This window comes from Notolabrus celidotus, chromosome 6, assembly GCF_009762535.1.
Source record: "Notolabrus celidotus isolate fNotCel1 chromosome 6, fNotCel1.pri, whole genome shotgun sequence".
Lineage (NCBI taxonomy): Eukaryota > Metazoa > Chordata > Actinopteri > Labriformes > Labridae > Notolabrus > Notolabrus celidotus.
In genome coordinates, this window is record NC_048277.1 from 26,523,503 (window position 1) to 26,549,552 (window position 26,050).

General features: G+C 40.5%; 1 protein-coding gene across 1 annotated transcript in view; it reads right to left on the minus strand.

Annotated features, from left to right (window-relative positions):
- Positions 1–1,088: 1,088 nt before the first annotated feature.
- Positions 1,089–26,050, minus strand: part of LOC117813914 (cyclin-dependent kinase 17-like) — a 46,840-nt gene continuing 21,878 nt past the window's right edge. The window contains exons 3-17 of the mRNA XM_034684975.1: positions 23,103–23,267; positions 22,209–22,342; positions 15,304–15,429; positions 10,825–10,881; positions 10,538–10,652; positions 8,080–8,174; positions 7,772–7,834; positions 7,275–7,398; positions 6,932–7,052; positions 6,083–6,180; positions 5,809–5,914; positions 5,363–5,405; positions 5,073–5,163; positions 4,822–4,899; positions 1,089–2,379 (exon numbers count right to left, since the gene is read on the minus strand). Coding sequence (XP_034540866.1) covers positions 2,342–2,379; positions 4,822–4,899; positions 5,073–5,163; positions 5,363–5,405; positions 5,809–5,914; positions 6,083–6,180; positions 6,932–7,052; positions 7,275–7,398; positions 7,772–7,834; positions 8,080–8,174; positions 10,538–10,652; positions 10,825–10,881; positions 15,304–15,429; positions 22,209–22,342; positions 23,103–23,267 — 1,454 coding nt within the window. The 3' untranslated portion in view covers positions 1,089–2,341. The remainder of the gene's footprint in view (positions 2,380–4,821; positions 4,900–5,072; positions 5,164–5,362; positions 5,406–5,808; positions 5,915–6,082; positions 6,181–6,931; positions 7,053–7,274; positions 7,399–7,771; positions 7,835–8,079; positions 8,175–10,537; positions 10,653–10,824; positions 10,882–15,303; positions 15,430–22,208; positions 22,343–23,102; positions 23,268–26,050) is intronic.

The following is a 26,050-nucleotide window of genomic DNA, read 5'->3' on the forward strand; positions in this document are numbered from 1 at the left end:
CGGTAACCTCCGGCCTAAAAATATGAGTCAATGCGGAAGTGTTAAAAGCTGCAGTTCATCGAGGATCCGCTTGAGGCTGGCTCCAGTTGTACCGGAAGTCACATACACATGAATGGGAAAAAGCCGATCTTTACAGCAGAAATAAACATGTTTACAGCCTGGTACAAAAGACGAGTGTAGTCTGAATAGCTAATTTCTCGATGTCCTCTCACTGTGAGGGGGGTGAATTTTTTTCTAACGCGGCAATTTCGGAGATATTGAGATTACAAGTCTTCCAGTGAGAGGCACAGCTGCCTGTGGGAAAACTGTAGCTGTTGGCTAGGAGGCTCAAACTCCACCTCTTTACGTCACACTGGCTCGACAGAAGCAATATAGCTGCTGCCGACGATTGGCCTCAAAACAGCGCTTCAGAAACAGATGGGTGAAAACACGGATACTACGTCCATATTTTATACAGTCTATGGATTAGACGAAGTCCTGAGGAAATGCTACATTCAAATTCATGCTAGTTTTCCGTGACTACCAACCCTAGCTTTAAGCATATGTTTATTAAACAGCTTTTCAGATTTGCAACATGTTAAAGGTTTTTTTTAATCTTAGACAATAGACATCTTTGTTATAAAATTCAAACAAAAGCTCCCAGGCCCAGCAGCATGTCTTATAAAGTCAAATGAAAACTTAAACAAATAAATAGCTCCCTAAAGTTTTCTACAGTAAATAAAGTTTTCCAAATGTAAATATAACTGAAATATTAATCTTTCACTTATCTTTGTTTTAAAGGGATATTTCAGTGTTTTTGAGTGGGGTTGTATGAGTTTTAAATCACTAGTAATTGTAGGGGCCACAACAGATGCTGCTCAGCTCGTCTCCTGTGATGAGAAACTGCAGGGAGAAATGGAACACAACCTAGGCTATGGATTCTGCAGACGGTGTCATTTCTGCCACGTGATTTAGTGAATTTTGAGACAAAATAACCCAGTTTTAAATTGCCGTCAAAATGCCGAATATCAGCGCCGATAATCGGTCTACCCCTAATTTTATCACCGCTAAGAGAAAAAGGACAAGATGAAAGAAAACAGTTCAAAGTGTTTCTGTTTAAACTTTAGATTTTATTTTCTTTACTCTGGAAAAAAAAGCTCAAATATGGGGGGGTATCTGCAAGGAAATCCCACACCAATAACAATTATCCACAAATAAAGTTAAAGAATATCATACAAAACATCTCTGGTAACACTGTTAAATAGACTTTGACTCAGTATCATATTCACTGGGGGCAGGACTATAGCTAGTGCTCCCTGAAGTAGGAGTTCAGTGGCTGTGTGCTTCCTCATACAACAGAGCAGGCATGCAACACGATGATGGAGGCAATCCAGGAAAAGAAAGGGGATCCATTTTTACAGCTGATGGGAGATGGGAATGGCATCAGGGGAACACATCTGTAATTCACAAAGGCAGAGTCGCAGAGTCGCAGATTCCAACACTTTGCACCTCGTCTTTGCAGCAGATTAGGTGTCAGATTGAGGTGGAAAAGGATGAGAGGGTTTTTCACAGCAGTTTAATCTCTTCTGAAGAATTTAGGCGGCGTAACTAATCCTGTAATGCCCTTGTTAATAATCCTACATTGCCTTTCCCCCCCTCCTCTTGCATTCGTTCATTGGTCACGACACGAGACCACAGCATCCCGGAATGATATGCCAGCATCTGACAAGAACGCACAGCCTTCACGACGGCCTCCAGTTAGGATAAAACTATCTGTTATATCAAAGCTGCCCTCAAAAAAACCCTTCAGAGTAAACGGTCGCATACGAAAGGTGCAGCTGAGAACAGCGCCGTGGCAACAGAGACAGAAAATCAAACCCTTTTGAATTGCTACAGAAACATCCCTCTGCATGTCTCACACACCCCGACACACACACGCACACACACACACACACTGAGGAGCTTTGAGGTGCAGTTTTGTTTGTATGAAAATGGAAAAATGACAAAAATTATCACTAAAAATACCACCACTTCAAAAAAAAATTAAAGATCTATACACATTGCATGTACTCATTAAAGTGACTGAGCCAGTTAGAATTCTAGACAGTAGTTGTATTTAGCAGCAAATTCTCTTCTCAATAAATATAGATGTACAGTATATAAACGTCTCTTTTGGGCCCGCTTCAGGCCAAACCTGGAGAGGAGGGGTTCGGCCGCACTGTGGGCGAGTTTCCCCCCCAAGTAGTTTCTGAGGGGTGATGATGGTGATGATGATGATGATGCTCAGCGCCAACATCCATCTCAGGTTACTGTACAGCGAGGAGATCCTTCCCAAATAAAAAAAAAATACAGTCCAGAGAATCTAAAACAGCATGCTTTGTCTTCTGCTCTTTCCGTTGCCTGAGGGGAGAGAAGAGAAAGGGCTTCACTTATTTTGGTTTTGCACAAATTACAGACGGAGATTTCAGATAACAGTTAGTTACAGTTCATTTCAGTCAATTAGTTACACCTCGGGCTACAACTCGAGACTCAGGCTGTTTTCGAAACCGCCCACTATACTAGCAGTACGTACTAATTCGGCCAAAATTCAGTATGTAGTATGTAGTATGTGAACAAGAGCGAAATCTGCAGTCTACTGATTCAGGAAAATGTCTCTGTATTCATCTGACCAGTCTCCCTTGCGTACTGTTTCCCACAATGCACGGCTCGTTCCGCTTTTTCCTTTCTCTTTTTTTTTTGATGGGGAGAACTCAACTTTAGGTGCTGTGAAAATTCTAAAATCACTTCCCAACTTTTTAAATCATAAGTGATGCTAAAGAAGGCACAATTAACCTATTGAGTTAGCTTTGAGATGGTCTAGCTTGTCATGTACCCAGAACTGTGGCAGCAAGTAAACCACTGCCACTAAACAGTAAAGATGTGTGGGTTAAGTGGCCTTAACAATCAAACGTCCTCACCTTTGCTTGTTGGCGCCAGAATTACTGCTAAGTGCAACTTATTATTGATTGTTTTAGAATTGTGGGCCAAACATGCTGGTCGTATGTTGTGTCTAAGCTGTAAGCTGCTGAATGCTACAAGCTGCGGCTGAAGCTCTGGGTAATGCACCAACGCTCTACTACCCAGATGTAAAGAGGCATAAATGCAAGACGACATCCTGTAGCGTGGCAGTTTGGCCATATTTTGATTAGATTTTTACAGGATGTTAAACTTAAGGCCAAGAAAAAGACAGCTTGCACGCTGAAGAGCTCCTATACTGTAGACAATGTGTCTCACCAGAGTAGTGACGTTACCAGTCACCTCAAAACCTCACTACCCTGGTTATCAGTGACACCTTTCCTCCACTCAGCACCTTCCCTCTTTGGTTTGAATGCAAGTGTTTCTCCACTTTTGTACATGTTAACCTGGGGGACCATCGGCTGGTGGTGCTCGCTCTGCTAATGTTGGCTTGAAAAACACTTGTCATCCTTCACTTGGAGACTGGGATACCATCGTCGCTGATACAGATCTCTGTCTCCCATTGAAAACAAAACATGCCATCTTTGGCTTTGTGCCAGCTTTGATTAGATACATTAATGCTTCAGCTCTTCTTCGTGCTTGGCCCACTTCCAATGCTTGTATTTATTGACTTAATTATTTATTCATGAATATTTTTACTCCAACTTATTCTCACTGGTGACTTTTTAAACGACTTTCTTTCTCGGCTGCACGTTGTCTTCTTTAGCCGTATGTCTGTCTAGCTTTGTGTTGTTTGCGCCGATACTTTTGAGGTAATAACTCTTAGTCTCTATATACTTTTAACGTTTTATTGCACCACAGCATTAGCTTCATTTTTCTACACCCAAGGCTGTCCCTTGATTGCGACATAAGGAGTAGGGCATGCAGTGTTGCAGTACAGCCCAGTCTATCTGTGAGAGATCAAACCAGAGCTCCTATTAATAGCTGACCCACATCATGGTCGCTTTAACTGTTACTTACTATTTTGATCACTGACCACAAACACAAATACGAATGTCCATTGAATACCAATAAAGGCTTTTAAATCTAACTAACTGTTATACTATGTATTGTGTATCTTCTATATGTCTCCTGGACAAAAGTGTACTAGCTGCCACTGCCACCTAATTTCAAGGTAATTTGCAAAGCCAATAACGAGATGGATCTTTCAGTTTCAGCCTGAGACGTAATGATTTTTGAGGAAGTTGTTTGGATAAAGAACTGTAATTTTTCTATATTTCTGAGTAGATTTACATCAGAATTGTATGTATAATTCATAATTAATCTACAAACAGGAGTATCATCTCTGTTTGTTTCCCTAGAAGTTTATACTTAGACTAAAAATGGAATACACAGCTCTCTGAGAACTGATGATCAAACTGTTTAGAGAAATGTCAATACAAAGATGCCTGTGGCTCAGTGGGTAGAATTGGTCATCTATCAATCGGAAGGTTGGCGGTTCGATCCCAGCTCCTGCGGTCACATGCCGAAATGTCCTTGAGCAAGACACTGAACCCCAAATTGCTCCTGCTGTTGTTCAGCGGTGGGTGAATGCGTATGAGATTAACTAATACTGATGGTCCCTTACTATAGCAGCCTCTACCATCAGTGAGTGAATGGGTATGAATGGGTGAATGGGACAAGTAGTGTGTAAAAGCGCTTTGAGTGGTCAGAAAGACTAGAAGAAGTCCATTTACAAAGTCCATTTACATCAGACTCTGTCCCTTTTTAACTCTTCCTCCGTCCTGAAAGCCTGCAGCATATTGGGAAACTTTCCCCAGTTTGAAAACTTCTTGTTTACACTGTAAAATAAACAATCAAAGTATTCATCCTTGCATCCTTCCTCACCTGACTCAGGGTACGACGAGTTCCGGTAGCCAGGATCTCTCTGCAGCTGGACCTCCTTCAGTGTGAATATGGATATGTCTGCCAGACAGAGAGAGAGCCAGTCAGAGCAGCAGACATCACATCTTGCCAGGAGAATAGCTTCTTTGTTATGAAGCTGAAACTGATCCTCACTGTACACTGCAATATCCTTCAAGCTGTACCTAGAGCAGCCTGCCAAGTCTACGTTACTGCGCTGCCATTTCATTACTCACTCTCTGGCAGTGTGTGCACGCGTGGCCCCAGGCTCCTGAAGTACGGCTGTCTCATCGCTTCATCAGCAGAGGTCCTCTTTTTCGACTCGTACTGAGATTTAAGGAAGTAAAAGAAAGAGTCATTAAGGGATGACAAAAGAATTAGGTCAGTGTTGTGCGATTGTATGCGAGTGTTCAGCCGCTGCGCCTTGATGCACTTCTTTTTAAAACCACAGTCCTAACATAGCTGCTGAATGTGTCACTTTGCTTTTAACATCCCCATCATGCCGGGCAGATTCACTGACACTCACTTTTAGGAATGACATCAGCAGGTCGATGCCATCAGTGTCCAACCTGGAGAGCAGAGAGAGGGGGAGGGAGGGAGGGGGGAGAGAAGGAGAGGTCAGCAGAGGTGGGGGTGACGCACAGATGCTGGTGAGTGTAAGGAAGGAAACTCAGTCAACTATTCCACAGGATTTCCTTACAGGAAGTGACAAAGAGCACACACTCACACACTAACTAAACAAACCTAAAAGTCAGGCTCTCTAAAACCTAAAAAGCTCTACATACAGTCTCAGCTCGACTTTGATACCTGGGTCTGTTCTCAAACAATTGCTCGTTTCCATCTTCAATGATTAGAGGGCTAACAAGAAAAGCGGAGGGTGAGCGTTTAGAACTACAAAGTTGTATAATTGCCTTATAAATATCTGAAATAAGCTCATAATGAGCAGAAGAAGAAGCAGATGTTGTGTCTTACCTTGGGGCATGGTTAATAAGAGGCTGGGCCTTGTACTTGGGGAACTTGTAGGACTTGAACTCGTCGATGGATGAGATTCCAGGCCAGCTGTCCTCGTTGGGAGTGCCTGTGGAGGGACATTCAATCGGTCCTGTTATACTCAGGCTTTACAGGGGCAGCTGGAGGGGCTTTTTAACACTGCAGCAGGGGGGGGCTACATGCCAGGGTTAATGCGATTAGAGGATCATATGAAAAATGCTTGTGTGCATCCCTGTCAGCAGGGGGCAGCACTGACCTAGCAGCCTGAAGATGAGGTGCAGCTCGTCCTCCACTGTGGAGCCAGGGAACAGGGGTCTGCCGGCAGCCATCTCATAGAATATACAACCCACACCCCTGAGAGCAGAGACAGACGGGGATCAGGTGTGAGGACTCAAATCAACCCATAGCCCCAACCCTTTGGATGGAGCCTCGACAAGCTCAAAGGAATGAAAGATTGATTAAATGACATAATTACTATGTAAATGTTGATAAAAAAGCAGATAAATATACGACCAGGGTCAAAAAGAGAGAAAAATAAATACATATATGAAGTATTGAATCTTTCCTCCTCTCATTAACTGTTAAAGATATCTGTACAACGACTTGAACAGAATTCAGTTTGTACTTTTCTTGAGTTTCATGTTTAAATACTCCAGAAGTTCCCCCCACAGGTCATTACACTTTTTCCTTATTGTTGAGCTAGCACAGAATTTCTTTGGGTTGAAAAAAATCTTTAAATATTAGTTGTAAGTAATTAATTTATTGCTTTTTACAAGAAATTCAACTGAAGGAAGAGGCAAGAATTTGTTTAAAAAAGCAGCCGTCTACCCAATTACAGTGTCCGTGCTGTTCTGTATCTGTCAGCTGCTTCGTTAGAGCAACCACTAAGCCTAAGACAAACATCACTGCTTATTCCACAAATCACTCAAGTGGCTTCAGACTTCACATAAACAAACAAAAAAAATGCTCAATTCATGGCAGGAATTCTTTCTGCTGGAGGATTAGATTTGCTTCTGCTGTTTCACTGCAACAAAGAGAGGAGTCAGGAGTCCACTCAGTGTTTTCCAACAGTTGTAGTCACCCGTGCAGAGCGAGGCCCACTCACCACATGTCTATCTGCGTGGAGTACTCGGAGGAGCCCAGCAGCACGTCAGGGGGCCGATACCAGAGTGTTACCACCTCGTTAGAGTATGTTTTGGTGGGCACAGACTTGGCCCTCGCGAGGCCTGCGGAGAGGAAACATGTGAAATAAAAACAGATCCAACAGACACATTTGGAAGAAAGTCATCTGAAGGATTTTATTCCCAGACACCCAAGATGTATGAATTTATATTTGAATGTAGCTTAAAAAGGTGGAACATTTACTAAACATGGTGGCAGAAAAAAGCGTAAACCCATATGAATAAATAACTACGCAGGTTGTGTTTGTTTTTGTTTTTGTTACTTACCAAAGTCGGCCAGTTTAAGTTCTCCTCGGTCGTTGATGAGCAGATTCTGGGGCTTCAGGTCTCGGTGGAGAACTTTCCGCCTGTGACAGTACGCCAAACCTCTCAAAATCTGGTACAGAAAGATCTGCAGAGAAAGATAATTTTGATCAGCATCCATCATCATACTGCAGGCACCATTCAAGACTTAAATCACACAGAGGATTAAAATGTGTTTAATTCAGCTTAAAGTAACACAATATTCAAACGCTCCGACCAAAAGCTTCAGTTAAATTTCCATCTGCAGTTTCAGTGCTAACCAAAGGGAAATCTAACCAACTGGACACTAAGGAGTCAGGTAAGTTTGGATGTTAGGTCAAAACTCTCTGCTTTCTACACAGTGTCTACTCTCCACCACCAGGGGGCACACTGACAGTATGTCTGGTGTTGACACCAGCAACCACAGAGCTGTGACATCAGATCAAGTTGGCTGGGCCAGCAGGCTGCCTGCCGAGGCTCACCTTGACATTCAGCATACTCAGGATGTTCCCACAGTCGTCCATGTACTGCTTCAGGTCTTTGTCCTGGAGGAGAGTGAGAGAGAGAGAGCGAGAGAGAGAGACAGGGGGAAAGGGGAGTAAAGAGTTAGAGGAGGGGACAGGACAAACTGCAGCAGTTACTTTCTAACTATTGTGCTCCCATGCTCTCATGTCATCCCTGCAGAGGGTCATGAATAATAATGATATAAAATACATATTTATTTTAGCATCTGTGCACAGAATAATGTGAGTCATGCAGGAAGTGAGGGCAGAGGGTCTGTCGGTCTCACCAGGTATTCAAAGACCAGCGTGAGTGACTTCTCTGTGTGGATGATGTCGTGCAGCGTCACAATGTTGGCGTGTTTCAGGTCCTTTAGTAACGACACTACAGGAAGAGAGAGACAATACAGCTGTAACACTGACATCATCATTATTACACTCTGACCATGAAGTTCACTTTGAAGTATGCATCAAAGAAAACATAAAAATATAATTACACAGAGAGTGCAAGATGTCAGGACATAAATATCTCACTACATTCTCACTACAGTACTAACTACAGTATGCGTTGTTTGGAAGGCAGTAACCTGTAGTATCAGTCACTTCAGTCATATTATGTTTGCAGCACTAAATACAACACATCAACACTTAGTAAAAGATTTTAAATCAGGAGTTTCTACCATAAAGATCAAATAATTCAGGTTCATTTTCAAACTGGTCAAGCTTTGTGATGATTTGAGGATTTACAACTTTTTTAAACTCATCTGAATCTTTTTTTTTTTTTACTGCTAGAGCTTTTTGACATCTCGTTGTATGCTTAAACCCAATAAACAACTCAGGTGTCCAAAATGTATTCCCAGATAATTCCCCTAACTTTGAGGCTGCATCTGAGAGCAACATCTCTACAAACTTTCAGAAAAACAGGACACTGGAAGTGCGCATGTAGTCAACTAAATGATTAAACATTATCATCCTTGGCAGTCGGAACCAAAATTACTAGTTGTTTCACTGAATTGTTAATATTTTATTATTAGGCCAAATGCCGGACTCACGGTTTATGTTGTGTCTGTGCTGTAGTGCAGCCGGCTGCTACTAGCCAGGGCTGTGGCTCAGGTAAATAGCTATCATGCATCTGGTTGTGTGGCACACCTATTTTGATCTAGAACAGGGGCGTCAAACTCATTTCAGTTCAGGGGCCACATACAGCCCAAGTTGATCTGAAGTGGGCCGGACCAGTAAAATCATGACATAATAACCTATAAATAACAACAACTCTACATTTTTCTCTTTGTTTTAGTGCAAAAAAAGTACAAGTACATTCTGAAAATGTTCACATTTAATGAACTATCTTTCTACAAAAACAGCTGTTGTATTTGTCACCATGATCAGTCTCAAATGGGGCAGAATATTTTACACTGTAAGCCCTGAAACCTGCTGCGAACACACCAAACACACAGGTTACCCATTCACCTGACACAGTGTAATGTTTACTGCAAAAGAACAGATAGATTATAATAATGAAGAAGGTAAAGTTGATTATTTTGGCCCCCTCAGCTCCAGCAGGAACAGTTTGTTTGCTGGACAGTGTTGTATGCAGGGGTGTAGTGCTAGTAGTGACCTGTGACGCATGCACATGTATGGCAAGCACGCATACAGTATGTGGCTCCTTTCGAAGACTGTGGATCCACCGTTCCTACTGTAACAAGTTTACATATATGTGAACTTTAGTGCTAATTGGATCATCTTGTAGTGCTCTAAAAAGTCTTTATGATCTCAACCAGATTATGCAAACAGCAAGTCATCTATTTTCTCACTTTGAGAACTGTCTAAGCGCCGTTCAGGTGTGCTCTGTCAGCACTATGATTTTATGCGACCCTCAGAGGACAAATCTGAAATAGTAGTTGCTTTTATTAAAAACTTGTAGTTAATGTCTCTGTAATTTTTTAACCGTATGTTTGACACCCCTGATCTAGAACATTATAAGAAGAGTTCTATGTAGGTTGTGTTGAGTTAATATGGCATATAACCACTAGACTGGAGCAAAGCATGTTGACCAACAAGGAGGACTGAAGGTTGGTGGTGCTAGCTCTGCTCACTGTAGCCACACTCGGCATACGGTTTCGACACAGTTTACCTGAGGACTTGTGTTTAAAGGTGTTTATATTATGCTCAATCTTGACTGTTTTCTGAGTGTTTTCTCACTTATAGACTAGTCGCTCAGTCGGAATTTGAATTACAGTTTAAAGAACAAGGAGAGTAGTTTTTTTGGAACATCCCTAAACAGAGCAAATCAGCTGCGTTTGTTACTTCCCTGGCTCTGCACATAGGAATGAGTTGAGAGCAGCTGTAACAACATGGTCATACACTCTCTTTTAACCACTAAGAGGTAAGACTGTCGTTTGAATATGCAAAAAAAAGATTTATTATGGTTAGATTTTGTTTCCTTTCCCTTTTAGATGGGATACTTAAAGGGTAAAGGAAGAGACTAAATTATAAAATTATATTCAAGGTTAATGATAAATCATCTGGGGTTTGGAATTTAAAAATGTGGCAAAAAGACAGGAATTTAAGGGAAAGGGGGAAAATATTTCTGGTGCTTTGGAAGTTTAAAACTAGGAGAAGCCTTCATCCCTACAGAGGGCTGAAGTGGATGGGACAGCTGTTTATACTCAAACACTCAAATCAACAGTCTGTCTAAATGGAGGTAAATCAGTTTTCACTTATGGTGCACAGCAATGAACCCTTTACCTTCTCTAATAGCTGTGCATGGCGCCCCCTCTTCATGCTCCAGTCTGATCTCCTTCAGCGCCACCAGGTTGTCTGTCAGTTTACTCCTCCCTTTGAACACTGTGGCGTACGTACCCTGGAGGAGCAGATGAGCGGAGAGGATAGGTTTAAAAATCAGCAGTCAGGCAGTAAAGGGTTAAAAGTAAACTGTTAAGTGTTATATCACTCACTATGAGAGCTGTAGCACCTGTGAGAAAGTCAAGGTTAACAGTGAACACACACACTTCCTCCCACACACTCTTACATACCTCCCCCAGTTTGTCCAGTTTGATGTAGGTTTCCAGCTTCCCAAATCCAATTTCTGACTGGAGGAGGGAAAAGGACAAACAGCGTTAATGAGGCCCACGTTGTGATTAGCACTGACAAGCTTACAGACACTACGGCAAATCCTTATGACGGCCAGGCAGCAGAGGAGGGGGGGGAGTAAGGAGGTCACAAACCCCCAACCATCATCAGAGCTAATCTGTTGTGACAACGGACTGCTGGCTTTTGGCTTTTACCGTGTGTTTGTTTACAGGGGAGGAGTGCTTCATTTTTAAATCAGGTTAATTACACAACGGAAAACACTAAAGTGCTTTAATCAAACATGTCAAATGTCAAACTTTGGATTTGATGCTTCTGTACAACACATAATAGAGTTTTGGAATATAACTTTGATCTAAGATTAATCCCAATAATAATAATAATACTAATAATAATAATAATAATAATAATAATAATAATATTAATAATAATAATACTAATAATAATAATAATAATAATAATAATAATAATAATAATAATAATAATAATAACATCAACAATAATAGCCATATTCTGAGTTAAAGCAAGGTGAAATGAATGTGGTAAGTAGTGTGGTAGGATGTGGCAGCATGTGCTCTTTATTTATTTATTTTTGAAAGTTTGGTTTAATTTAACTTATGGTGTTTTTGTTTGGTTTGCTGTTTTTTTGCTTTTTTAATTTGGAAATGTGGATGTGTGTATGCTTGTATGTCTATATATTTTTATATATATATTTCTGTATGTATATGTTTATATATTCTTTATTATTAATATTTTTATCACACTTTTATCATTATTATTATTTTCACTTTTATTTTTTTCCTTATGTTTTATGTTAAAGCTGGAGTCACATGTGTGGTCACTGTTATCTGTAATGTTGCCTGATTGACATCAGCAAATATGTTAATGCAGCTATTATTTTCTCTAATATCTCTATTAGTATTTGTTTAACATTGTCTTAGGTTAACAGGATTTTAATACTGTGAATGCTAATAAACAAAAATGTTTAAAAAAAATGTTAAAAAAACAACAACAACAATAATAGCCATAATAATCCTAATAATAATACAATTATTTATTAGTTAATTAATAAAAAAACACTGAAATAAAAGACCTTAGATTTAAGGATATTATAACAGACATTATTTCAAGAATGAGTACCAAAACTTAAAGCTCCTGTGGGGAGTTTTTAGCCAGTTATGGAATAAACTCAAATTAAAACTGATGCTTCTAAATGATCTATAATAGCAAATAGGACCATTAGCAACAAGACTGCTCATCTCTATGTTGTCCTTTTTGATGCCTGTTACCTCTGCCGCGTACTACCTGTCAGACGTACTCTGCAGAAACAGCCTTTTTTTCACATTTTCCACAGCAAACATTCACAATGAGTGATACATTTGACTGTTACAAGACACCGGCCTGAGATTTTGTGGTCAGAAAACAATACCTATGCATGTACAGGAAAGAAATTGAGAAAATAAATAAGGTGTTTTTTTGTACACAGGGGGCACCAAAATCAACATAAACCTAAAGTTCCCCACAGGAGCTTTAATTAATTAAGAGAATAACCTGCATAGCTCAAACTGGCTATATTGTTGCCATATTGTAATAAATGCTTAACTTAATAAAAGTTAACACAAAAAAACCTGATTACAAAAAGTATGCATACAAACTCTAATAGATGCATTTATCATTGAAAGGGCTGAATTTTGTAACAGCTCATCTTTGAGGTCGCTGAGTCCCAAGGAAAGTTTCTGTAACAACTAGGACAAGGTTGCCAGTAACAGCTGCCAGGTTGCCAGGAGCAAACATTTTAGAAAATTAGCCTTTAGCAGCCATCAGTGGCAACAACTTCTTGACACACAGAGAAGTGACAGCAAACAGCAGAACATGCATCCCTAAATAAATATTTAATACAGGTTGCTTAGTGGTAGGGATCAGTTGAATGGATGAATAAGCTACTGGTGGGTTTTTAGATTCCCTTAACCGGGGTCTGACGACAGCCATGCAGTGTTTGGTGTTTTATAAACCAGGAATAAGTAAAGGACACCTTCACTCAATAACTAAATGATTGTATATTCTGTCATGGCAATCATATTTATAGATTTAACAGAAACCTGATGCTGTGAAGTGTAAACCCTGAGAGAATTGAAACTGAAAGGAAGCTCCACCAGACTTCAATATGACCCTCTTCTTCACATAAACCAGGACCAGACTAGCTGAGAAGCTGACCTGCTGATAGATTTTTCACATATCAACACACATCTTGAGCAACATCACTAAGTTCTAGATAAGCAATTTTCAGATGAGCATGTCTGCAGATGCAGCAAACTGGACCCGATGACACAGAGCTCATCCTTTTCCTGTCTTCTGCTTTTGACAGATGCACGTTCACTTTAAAACCACAAGCCAATTATTGAGCCTGCTGACAGAGTGAACACATGAAAGGCTGAGAGGAAGAGATTAGACCGTCAAAGGCGGAGGTGGGAGCTCTCTCACTTCAGTTTCTTGTTCTCTTTAAATGAAAACATCACTCTTTCCATTATGTAGCCTCTTCCTGACGGCCTCTCTGTGTCTGTTTCTCTCTGTTTTAACCTGACTCTCAAATCAGAACTGCTCGCTCTATGTGGGCAGTGAGTGCTGGACATTTACATAAGCCAGTTTGGAGACTTTAACTCTTCAGTTGATTCAGAGAGGAGTATTTCAGTTTCTCTTCTCGTACATCTAATTGACGGATGTGGCTTTAGTTACAAAGTTAGAGTTAGGGAATACATGAAAGATATTATGAATTGAAATAATACATCTGTGTCACATGTTGAGAGATTCTGCCACAAACTCTAAATTTAAAAAAGCCTTCCTTTTTATTTCTCTGGGTGTGTAAAACTCTTGAAACTCAATAAGCTGGGTTGTGATGAAGAACATCAGTGTGTCAGGTATTCATTATGCTTTATTGGCCCAAGAAGAAATACAGTGTGGCAAAGCTCTTTGAGCTGGTTACTGCCCTGTACTTCCACAAGCTGAACAAGTCTATTTATCAACAAGGTCAACAGCAGCAGGAGCAATAGAGGCTGCTGCTTACAACACATTAGCAAAGGGAATTTGGGGTGAGATTGCAAAGCACCTGTAGACTGGTATTTGCCTCAGAAGCAACATTCATACTCTGAGTCATAACTTAGAGAATACAAGAAAATGTTCTTTATCACTGCAAAACTAACCTGGGAATCATATTGTATGATTTTCATTCAGTATCAGAGTTATCCAGTGATTGTGGGGTTGATTTTATTATTTCTGTTATTATTTTAATCATTGCTTTAACATATATTTATCTTATTTAATTATTTATTTATCTATTTATTTTGTGTGTTCATCTGATCTTGTTAACGCTACCTTATTTTTAACTTTTCTTTCCACTATTACTAATTTTATTAATTTTACTGTATTGATTTGATCTTATTTTTAAGTATTTTATTTATAATCCTGCCTTTAATAATTTTACCACTGCTGTTGTTTTCTGTCTCTCATTTATTCTGTGAAGCACTTTGGGCTGCATGTTTTTATGTATGAAAGGTGCTATATAAATAAAGTTGAGTTGTGACAGCCTTCTTTGAGGAACTGTTATGAGCTAGTCTAGTATTCAATCTCCTCCAAGCTTCGTCCTGACAGAAACATCTGGCTCATAAGCATCTCAGTATCCACCATGTTACTAAATCTGTTAGTAAAGTCATCTTTCTACTGTTTGCTACCGGGCAGGTCAAGTCCAGTGGGTTAATTGCAGCTCCAGGACTGAAAATAGCTGCAGGCTGTGGTTGGATACAGCGCTAATGACGGGAAAGTCTGGGACATTTCAATTCTAAAATTGTAATTCTCTAAAATAATTAAATAGACTGACCAGTAATGAAGCTGTATTTACAGAATCTCAATATTAGTCGCATATTCTCTCACTGACCTGCTTCACCCTCACAACCCCTCCCGTAGTCTCCACTCCTCCAATGAAAACCTTCTCTCCCCACCCTGTAGGACCAAGCACTGAACCTGGGGTGACAGGGCTTACTCCATTGCTGCCCCCGTCCTCTGGAACTCCCTCCCCAAACAGATAGCAACTCTACTGACCTACAAACTTTCAAATCCTAGCTCAAATCTCACCTCTTCAGAACTGCTTTTAACTGTTAATGTTTTAATTTTCTAAAGCTTTATGTAAATAAAATGTATTATTATTGTTATTATATTCTGATATAATTAGGATAATTTCTCATCTCTACCCCAGTAGGTCTCTGGAAATGAAAGCACTTCAGCAGACAAACTGGTTGTAATCTTGGTATTTATCATCTTTTGACAACTTTAATGTTTCTCCTATGTCTTATCATCACATCACCCTCTCTGTCTTGACCCTCAACCAGTCTCTCTCTCTCCATCCTCCTTCTCCTCCCCTCCCTCTCTCTCACCAGTGATGCTCTGCGGGAGCGTCGGCTCAGCGGCTGGTCAAAGGGCGGGCTGCTCAGCTGCAGCTTCTCCAGATAACCGTCAGGTATCCTGATGTCAGCCGGTAGGGATAGACGCTTGTTCAGGTCCTGCACACACACATATAAACACACAAGATAGTTATAAAAGCAGAAGAAACAGAGTACCCCATTTAAACACAGAGTCAACATGGTGAAAATAAACCTTTAAAATCAGGAATAAACCCTCAGCAAACAGCATAAGCTCTGAATAAATACCAATGATTGTCAACAAATTGGCAGAAACCCAGAGCAAACAGGCAGAACGTGTAAGAAGGGGCTGGCTTCAGGCCTCAGTGGTCAACAGAGAGGGCAGTGTGTGTGCAAGTGTGTATGTGTGTGTTAGAGCCATAGACTGTATGTTAAAATGGAGTTTTCACTGACTGTAAAGCTATAACATTTAGAGCTCCCTCTGCTGATTGGCTGCACTATATGTTGTAAATCCCGCCTCTGTGATGTTAGCAGATGGAACATGGGTCTAACTACAAAATTAAAATGTGCATCAAATACACTTTTCTTTATCATGTTGGCTGTCATCATATTCATCTGTATCATGCTGATTTATGTCCAAGTTTTTCTGAGAAGTTTAGTTTCAATAAGATATTTGATTTTAACAGGATGATTGATTGACAGCTCCATTGACAAATGCAGGCTCCTGCAGCGTTCTGTACCAGATTAAAGGAGGTGAGGGACAAAGTAACAAACACGAACACAAGAGTCATTGAACTTCCTAAAGCCATGCATGCCAGATCTCAAGCATCTGTTCTGCTGTGGACTGTACAGACCTGAGGGATCTTTGACGTTTTATCTTTAAGTTTAATGTTAGCGATTTTTGTTTGATGTTTTTCTTAGCAGAAAGGATGCTACCAGCAAGGTCACTTCCGCGTATGCCTTGGCTGCTCTAGTGCAATATGTCAGCGCCTATTAAGGCGGCCTTTTGGCTTCACATCTCACAATAGGAGGAAATGAAGGCATGTTGTCCATCAATGGTATGAACACACATGTAGCAGCAAACACTTCTGTGAAGCTGACTTGTGTACATATCTAAGTCCGCCTGTGGAGATCAGAGTTCAGGGTTACAGTTTCTTCTAGAGCAACAAAAGATTAAAGCATGATCCTAATGAGCGTTACATAAAATAAAACACACACTCCCAGGACGACATCTAGATTCTTCCCATCATGCATTTCCTCTGTTTGTTAGATTACAGTTAATCCAGCTTCTCTCTCTCTCGCTCTATCTGCTTTAAATCTCACTCCCTCTGAGGTAACACTGGACACCTACTTACACCCCGCTGCTCCTCCCCTCCTCCTCCTTCCTGAACACAAACGCACAACAACATGCAACTTTGAACGTTTCCACATTTCAACAACAAACTCATTGATGAATCAGTAACTGGAGGTGACTGACATGTGACCCTTCAGCTTTTATCTCAAACCCAACAGTGACTCAGCTTTTAGCTGCTCTGTTCACACAGAGATTTAAATACACTAGAACAGACACTTTAAAAGTGCAGTAGGTAGTTAGCAGCTTTTAGACTTGGTAGCAATGAATATAATGTCCGTAAGTATGGACAAACTAATACCACATGTATTTTTGTGTCTAGATAGCAGCCGGGTGAAATGCACTGGTCAGGGGATGTAGAAGAGAAGAGTGGCTGTTGTGCACAAAATAACTAGTACTGACGGATGTTAATGATGGTAAGACTTAACAAATGAAGGATACTTATTACTTATTGAAATATGTATCATCAGGTCATTTCATCAACAAAACCCCCCCAGAAATTTAATCAAATTAAAAGGAGGGATTTCTTTTATTTTTAAGACAGATTTTTCTGCTATTTTTCTCTAATTGTGACAGGACAGCTAAAGTGAGAACAATACTGGAAGTAGAGGGTGATGATGATGTGGTGAGGATGACGTTCAGCAAAGAGTCATCCTTTGCTAGTCATCATCACCAGAATTACTTGTCAACTTGAACCAAGTATCAATATTTTAATTACTATAGGCCCAAAATCCTCTCGATACAGTATGTTGTGTCACTAAGCATTGACGTAACCATCCAGCACTAGTGGCTACTGACATAGTGTGAGATAATGCTCTACTACCAGATGTAAACAAGCACAGATGGCAGATGGCACCAGCTCAGTTTAGCATTATTTTGATATAGAAAATGAAGATTAATTTGTATGTAGGCTGTGACTGCTTAAACTGGCACAACCATCTGACCCGAGTAACAAGCATAGGCGTGTGGATGTTAAGCTGTTACACAAATTCAGGGTCCTGTGTTTAGCTGTGTCAAATACAATGTGCTCAATCTTGACAGTTTACAGAGTGTTTTCTAACTTCTAGAGTATTGCATTAGTTGGAATCTATTTAGAAAAACATGGAAGTTGGTTGTTTCGTCAGACCAACAACCGGGAAAAAACAAGTATTAGTAGTATATGACATTGCAGCCATTTCTTACACTGGAGAAGCCTAAAGCCTGATTTTTACTACTGCATCGAAACCATGGTGAAGCCCACGTGGGCGGTCCGCGTAGCTGACGCGCACCTCCTCCAAAATTTAACTACGCATTAAATTGACGCAGACCGCACGCCCTATGATTGGTTGTCTTGGCAGCATTGAATTTTCGCATTTACAGCACTTTCGGGATCCCCGCTCATCGGCTGTGTACTTCATCTCCTCCTCTCTATTCTTCCCTGTAATCATGTCTGTATGATAAACAGCAACATGTATCAGCTGTTGATTAACGTAACATGCTTTGAATCTCTGTGAAAAACGTACATAGAGATCGTAGCGGGGCGGAAACAGGCGACCGGCTATCAGAGAGACCACACTGCCCTCAAGCCTTTTGGCGGAGTATTGCTGCGCGACACGGACCCATCGACAAAGAAGTATGAAGTGCACATGTCTGCGTCAGCCCCTGCTGCGTAGGGTATAAACCAGCCTTTAATCACAGCTAATTAACTCTGTCAGTTAGGGCTCCACAACACTTGAAAAAATCCTACCAGTAATATTAATAACAGACAGATATTCAAATTAAAATGTTGTTCAATAAGAGGGAAAGAAAAAGACTGCATCAGCATTTTATATTCACACCATAATAACCAGTGATGAGATGTTATTAACTGGGGTCTGCAGCTTATTAGTCCTTGTCACAGAGGCTGCTGGTATGACTCCCAGCCACACCCCCCCCCCACAGTGTTATCCCCCCACTCTCTTCTCCTCACATTCCCTGTCTCTCTTCAGCTATCTTATCAAATTAAAGCATAATGGGACAAAAAATGAATTGAAAAAAGCTTCTACTTTCAATTGATTGTGCTGCTTTGCTGCCAATGGACTGATTTGGTTTTAAATGACTGAATGGTAAGAATCATTGAGTAGACTCAAATAAATAACTACCAGGCTGATTATGTAAATATTTTCGAATGACATTTCATCCATATCTGCCTGCCTGTTTCTGTCTGCTGTGTCAGGATTGGTGGTTGGTCCCCAGAGCAAGTTGAAGCCATCCATCACCTGACCTTTGCCCCTCCTCTACCCCCCCTCCTGTTCTCCAATCAACCCGTCCTAATCTGTTACAACAGGGGCCCATCTGGACCGTATTACAGTAATCCTTGTGATGTAATCCCAAAACTGCACTGCCTCCTCTCCCGTGAGAGACGCACAATCCACTACCTGTCCGCAGACGGAGGGATTTCCTCACTTCCTTCTCTTCTTCCTTGTCTACTTTAGCAAGTGTCCCCTCAGATCACAGACGAGTGTTTCCATTGTTTGTTTACTTCATCATCGAGCCCTGCTGTCAATCCCTCCTCATACTGACACAAACAAAGCCCTGGGTTTTTATTAAGTTACTGTAAATGTGATCTTGTGTGCACTTCTCCCCACGTTAAACTCTTGTGAAACAGTGAAAGGAAGTGTGGGGGGGCTCTGCATGCACACGCTCAGAGCACAGCGAGAGGTGATGTGTGTTGTCTCTGTGTGGGAAGCCCTGAATAGAGCAAGCTGCTCTACAAGTTCAGAGGTTTTTGTTTGTGTCTGTGTAGCTAGTGGTATGCTCTTAAAACCCAGAGGTCCTGCAACCAAACCACCAGGAAGTTTGTGTTTCTAAATCACATGATCTTCTTTTGCATGACCGCCCAGCAGGTACTGTGCAACATGTGGTTCACTGGCAGGACGACAACATTGACCACACATCAAAACACAGTCACAGTATGATTAAGGCACATGTTGGCTGATTTAGTTAACTAGTGATGTTTTTTTCTCTTTTACATTAAATCAGCTTGAGTTCTCATATGAAAAGAAAGGAGGAAGAAAACTTGTTTCCAAAATCTTGAACTGGTTAGATCTTAAGTTTTCACCATTTTAAACGTTTTTGATCTATAATTCACTTTACAGTACGAGTGTCAACTAAAAACAGATCTACTCAAGTGATTGGATTGATTTGATTATGGAAAGTGCAGACGTCATATGATTTTAGTCAATCTGCATCCTTGAATTTTGGCCTTTGCTGTTCATTTTAAAGTATATTAAAGACCCGTCTAGGAAAAGGCGCTGCAAATTAGCTAAAGATATAAAAACTACACTGTGTTTTATTGGTTAGCTTGTGTTGTACTTGTCCGTAAACAAATAAACTTTAAGAAAAAATGTATATTCTGAAGTATGGGTGGATACGATAGACCATATAAAATATGGACGTAGGATCCGTGACGTCATCCATCTGTTTCTGAAGCGCTGTTTTGAAGCCAATCGTCGTCAGCAGCCACATTGCTGCTGTCGAGCGATTGTGTTGTAAAGAGGCAGGCTTGAAGCCTCCTAGCCAACAGCTACAGTGTTCCCGCAGTCAGCTGTGCCTCTCATTGGAAGAAAAAAAAATCACCCTCCGTACAGTGTGTTCTGATCAAGAAATGAGCTATCCAGACTACACTCGTATTTTGTACCAGGCTGTAAACATGTTTATTTCTGCTGTAAAGATCAGCTTTTTTGAATTGGTGTGTATGTGGTTTCCGGTACTTCCGTTGGACTCATATTTTTAGACTGGAGGTTGCCGCTTGGTGGATACATAGCGGGCCGACAAACCTAGCAGTGCCACTTTTTAATTATTTTCTGTGGTACAAGCTTATAACCATGCATTGAAAGAAAACAGTCGTATTCTACTAATTGACCAGCCTTTTGGAGTGCTATTATGATTGAAAAGACTCGTATATAAGGCAAAAAGGGAGCGGTAAAGGGGGACGATGCAAGTCCCTGCTAATTGGTTGTGAGCAGTCGGTCAGTCTGCATCTCATAACTATGCCAAATACAATGGGAGTGTTCACGCAGGACTACAGTTTTATCCCTCCAGAGAAACCCCTGAACAGCCTGTGTCTTATATACCATTACGACTAACAAAAACTAGACAAAGCAATGATGGAAATGACACAAATCTCTTTCATGTTCCTCTGATAGTTGGACTATGATAAATGCAGTGAAGAATATAAAATAACATGTAAGATAAGAAAGCTGTAAGCCAAACAGTTAACTGTGACTGTTCACTTTCACTGTGAACCTGGGAAGTCATTTGCACTGACTCATGGCACATGGACAACCCTTAAATCCCATTAGTGTCCATCACGTTGGATTAAAAGGACAAAGTCTTGGCTGTGTCGAGGACGGCGAAAGGGAAAATTTTCACACAGTTTCAATGATTGTTTAAAACAGATACGCCAAAACCTTTTGTCTATACTGACGTAAAAAAGATTGAATAATTGACTAAGAAGAATAAAATATTAAACAAGTTGTCCATTTGATTACTGTTTAACATTGCTGAGCTTACAAAGTATTCAGATTTAACTAAATGTCAAAAATCTGCAGAATTCACAAAAAGCCCTTGAAGCCCTTAATAAGTCTCCTGAAGATAAAGCAGTGAGTTTCCTCTTATCCAACGCTACTTTTCATGTGTCCCTCAGTCAGCTGGATTAAAGCTACACTCCTCATCTGGTTCTGCATTCGTGTGCTCGTCTGCCTTTTTGTTTGCTAAATTTTGTGGTGCAAGCAATCACAAAACAGCCATCACAAGATCTTCCTGTTGTTCTCTCATGGTCAAACTTGATGACACAGAGATAATGCTAAGCCTTATTTAATATGTGCAAAATCCCACACCCTGGATTCAAATAATGCTTGTGGTGAAATTGAACCTCGCTTTGACACCAAATGAAAAATAATAATAATCACAGCGAGAAGTCTTTCCATAATGTGTTGAAATTATGTAACCACAAAAGGAATGTCAAAATCTGCCCCTTACTGACTCAGTGAGTGTGTTTCTGTGAGAGAATGTGTGTGTGAGTGTGAGTGTATGTGTGTAAGAGAGAAAGTATGTAAGTAGGGGTTCGGGTGGGTGGCACTGGTGGCATCTGTGAAGCCTTTGTGAAACAGCTTTCCAAAGTATGTTAAGCATAGCAGTATGTGAAGTCAATGTGTGTATGTGTGTGTGTGTTCACTATGTAGGCAGCTGTGTGTGACTTCTGTGTGTTCATGTCACACTACGAGAACATGTTCTGGGTTGTAACAACATAAATTACCTCTTTTATGGATGAAAAAAAATAGAGCCTGTCATCAAACGCTCGGCTTTCTTTGCTGTAAGTGGACAAATAAAAAAAGATACCTCCGACAACAAAGCAGAGGCTGAACTGCCACGCCAGGTACGATCTCCAGCTGCAGAAATGTTTCATGATTCATAGCAGCAACATATTCAAATGTCAAAGCCTGTTACAGCAGCCAGTGACTCATATCCTCCAACATATCCTTTCATTGAAAGAAAAAAATACAAAAGAGCACTGAAAGTTTATAAAACTCAGAGAAACAAATCCCACCTCTGCAGAGATGCGTCTGTTCCCCCTGTTCCGCAGACAAACACCCGTGGGCGACTGCACCTCATCGGAGGAAGTCCCAGACGCCTGGTCGCTCTCCCCGTCCGACCCCATCTTCAGGTTCTCATGGACGATATCTGGAGTCCAGGCAGAAAGAAAAACAGGGAGAGAAAAGGAGGATGAGGGCTTGTGTTTGACAGATGGAGCAGGTCTGTGGAAAAACAAGGAAGGGCTCGACAACGCCTGATGACTTCAACAGGAAAGAAAAACACGCTCTCTGACACTTTTATGTGCCCCTTTGTTCTGATCCAGCTTCTGGTAGTGTCAAGCAGAAGTTACACAGCGTATGTTTTTCAGGTGTAATGAGTCTGACAGATATATCTTATTTATAAATCCATGCATCACACTGTTATTATTCTATGACTAAACAAACTCAGCTATCATAAATATAAAGAACTCTGCCATTTCCTCCAGGCTTTAACCTTAAAAAATGAGAATGCTGTGGATGTAAATATTGTATTTGGGTCTGGAATCCAAGAAGCAAGTGAGCTGGAAGTGATTGAAAGCATTATTTTCAGTCTAATTTTTTTAACATCTGGCGAATTGCTTGAGTCTAACACCGGACGGGTTTAAATTTTTGTGTGTCTGCACTAATTTATGCCTCTAGCAGAAGTTTTAAACAAATAATTACACATTATAAAGGTCACTAGACTCATGTAACTCAGTGAAAAAGTATAGGAGGATGTTAGATATAGTTTTGAGGATATAATACATCCAGATATTTAATAAAGAATCCTATATCTGAATTTAAAGATTGGTACTTGAGCTTAGGTCACAGTTTATCAAAGTATGAGATGTGATGGTAGCCCGTTTGTGTGTAATACATGTGTGTCTCACCGAGGCGACTGCCGTTGCGAGGCATGACCATGAGTGAGCCCAGGCCTCCCCCTATGACGCTCTGGGGCCGTCTCAGCGGCGGCTTCTTAAAGGAGCCTGTGTACTGGTGGAGGAAGGAGTGGACACTGTGGGCTGATGGAGGACGCCCATTCCTCACTATGGGCTCTGTGAAGGAGGGAGACAAACAATTTAATGTTAAGATGACGACACAAAAACAAAGCCTAGGAATCAATTAGTGTTTGGGTGGCTGACTGAGTGGAAGAGTTACTGCTACTGAAAGAATGTAACCGCTACCACAAACACTAAATCTTATAACTACACCAACAAAGACGGTGTTTGATGGTAAGTCATCAAACTAGGGTAACCATTCAGTTTATTGTGATATTGTTATCAAGGCTATGCATCACAACATTCGACTTTCATGTTTCATGGATCTGTGTCCTCTTTTGAAGCAAACAACATGTGCTTATTTTTTCCTGTCTCAGTTTTTGATGGAGTTTTAGAGTAAAAAACATGAAGAGAGATTACATCAAAGCTATCTTAACTTTCCTGTCACTTTTTATTCAAATTCTACCACTCACCCAAATCTTTGAGCGTCACTTATCAGGAAGCAATGCTGGGTTAACTCAGAAATGATAAAGTGTTTCAAAAACATAATATTACACCTTTTAAGTGCACTGAAATTTGCTCACACTCCTTTTTACATGTGCTTGTTTAGTCCTGACCAGGGGCTTAAAAATAATAACAATGTGTCCACTTGAAACTACTGTGAATACTTAGGGCATTGATAGAAATATATCCTACAATTGACTTCTTCTTTTCAGGCAAAAACAGACCTTTTTTCTGCAACTAAACGATGAGTTTTGAATGTTGTGTATGACAAACAGTGTTACCACAGAAAAGGAGTTTCTGCAAAAACCTTCAAAGTAAGGAGCAAATGTGTTTGCTGGATTACGACTTGGATTATTCTTTAACAAACTAAATCAACACTAGACTTCAGATATCTTTCCCATTATTACTATTAAAGCTAGGGTTGGTAGGAAAACTAGCATGAATTTGACTGTAGCATTCCCTCAGGACTCCGTCTAAGAGACGTCTGTAAACATGTTTATTAATGCTGCAAAGACCGTCTTTTTCCCATTCATGTCTATGTGGTTTCCGGTGTTTCTGCAGCCAGCCTCAAGCAGATTCTCGATGAATTGCTGTTTATAACACTTCCGCATGGGCTTCATAGTTTGAGACCGGAGTTTGACGCTTGCTCAGCGGTAAGAAAACACCAAAACATTATCATAGTGAAAGTTAAAAACACAAACAAACATGAAATGTACGCGCAGGAGGCGGGCAGAACGGCAGGACAGGATTTGATTGGTTTCATAATTTGGCTCCTGAAGGCAGGGATTGGTTGGTGTTTTCCCAGTTTACTCCGGCTGTAGATAGCAGCTTTTTTCACTCTTTTTTAAGAACACATTATGTATTGATTGCCATCGGGACATAAAGATAAATTTAAACAGTATAACAAAAAGTGTATTTAAATCTGACTACTACTAAAATATCCAAACTTTTATCCCGTGGTTGCATGAATAAGTGTGGATCAAATTGAAGGCAGAAGAAAGTCTGTTGTCTTTTGAAGCATAATTCAGAGATGTGAGTGCTCCTGGCTCCTTGCTGGCCAACTGCCTAAAAGCTTTGTGTGGCACAAACTACACATTAGTGGTTACATAGCATAACGCCAGAATGCATGAAATAATCACAGTTACATAAGAGGTTTTAACTCTATCTGCTGATGCACAGTTCACATGAACATGGGATAGCTGCTGTATGAAGCAGAGCAGGTGGTTACATTCTAAACCAATACTGCGCAACGTTAAGTGTGTGTTCCTGTTGGTGGACTAAAACACTAAGGGTATGTTTTCTATGACACAGATGAATTAAAAATGTGAAAGAGTGTACGTGAAAGCAAAAGTGAACATTTGCGGCACTGAAATGTAAAAATCCACATGAAAATATTAAAAGGATTTTGTGATAGGATGCTATTTTTAGCAACATAAAACTATTCAACACTACTTATCCTGGCTGTGAAGGAAAAATTACAAAAACCAATGTGATTAGGTTAACTCTTGATCTTAATGTGCTCAGATTTTCCAGAATATTGCATTCCTACAGCCTCAGGCTGAAACTAGGGTTACCTAATTGTAAACAGAGCTGCGTGAGCTGCACTGTGGTCCGCTCTATTGCCCAGTGTAACTTTTAAACTAAAAACTGTCAATACCAAAGAAAAGTAAGAGAGTCTTGTGTGTAAGCATAATGTCTTGTAGTCTCAGCAGTGTATTCTGGCTTGAGAAAAGGCTCTGCGACTGCCCGACAGAGAAGCATTTGTTCCAAGGGGAGAAAGGGGCTGACAGAGGTAAAAGATTTATTATGTGTAGAGTAGCACCAACTACAGCTCCGACCATGAAAGTGTGGAGAAAATGGAGCCCAAGAGAAGCTGTTTATTGTAGCAGGCAGTGAGATCAAACAGAGTGAAACTGTCATACCATATGTATACAAAAAACAGAGATGATCAGGAGGGAAAATACAACCCCTGTAGAGAAAATGATGCCCTTAACAAAAAGCAGAAAAAACTGAGTCAATGAGAGGAACATTTTAAAGCTACATGACCTTTTAAGTGCACAATCAGCATTTGATTTAATACAATTCTGCATCAGAGGGTTTAAAAGTTCAGCAGAGGGGTTAGAGGTCAGTGTGCAGAGGCTGGAATGAGATTGAGCCAATATCAAGTGTATGAAACAGCAGAGGAATCAAGGTCTGGTGGAAGCTTCCCCTTTTGTTCCTATGCTTTTATCGAACATTGTGAACATTTGGGGTTTTTTTGTATTCTAGTTTTCCATTAGAGGCGTTTCAAAGTAAGGTAACGCAATCAGCTACTAGCGTGTCACACAGTGGTGAGA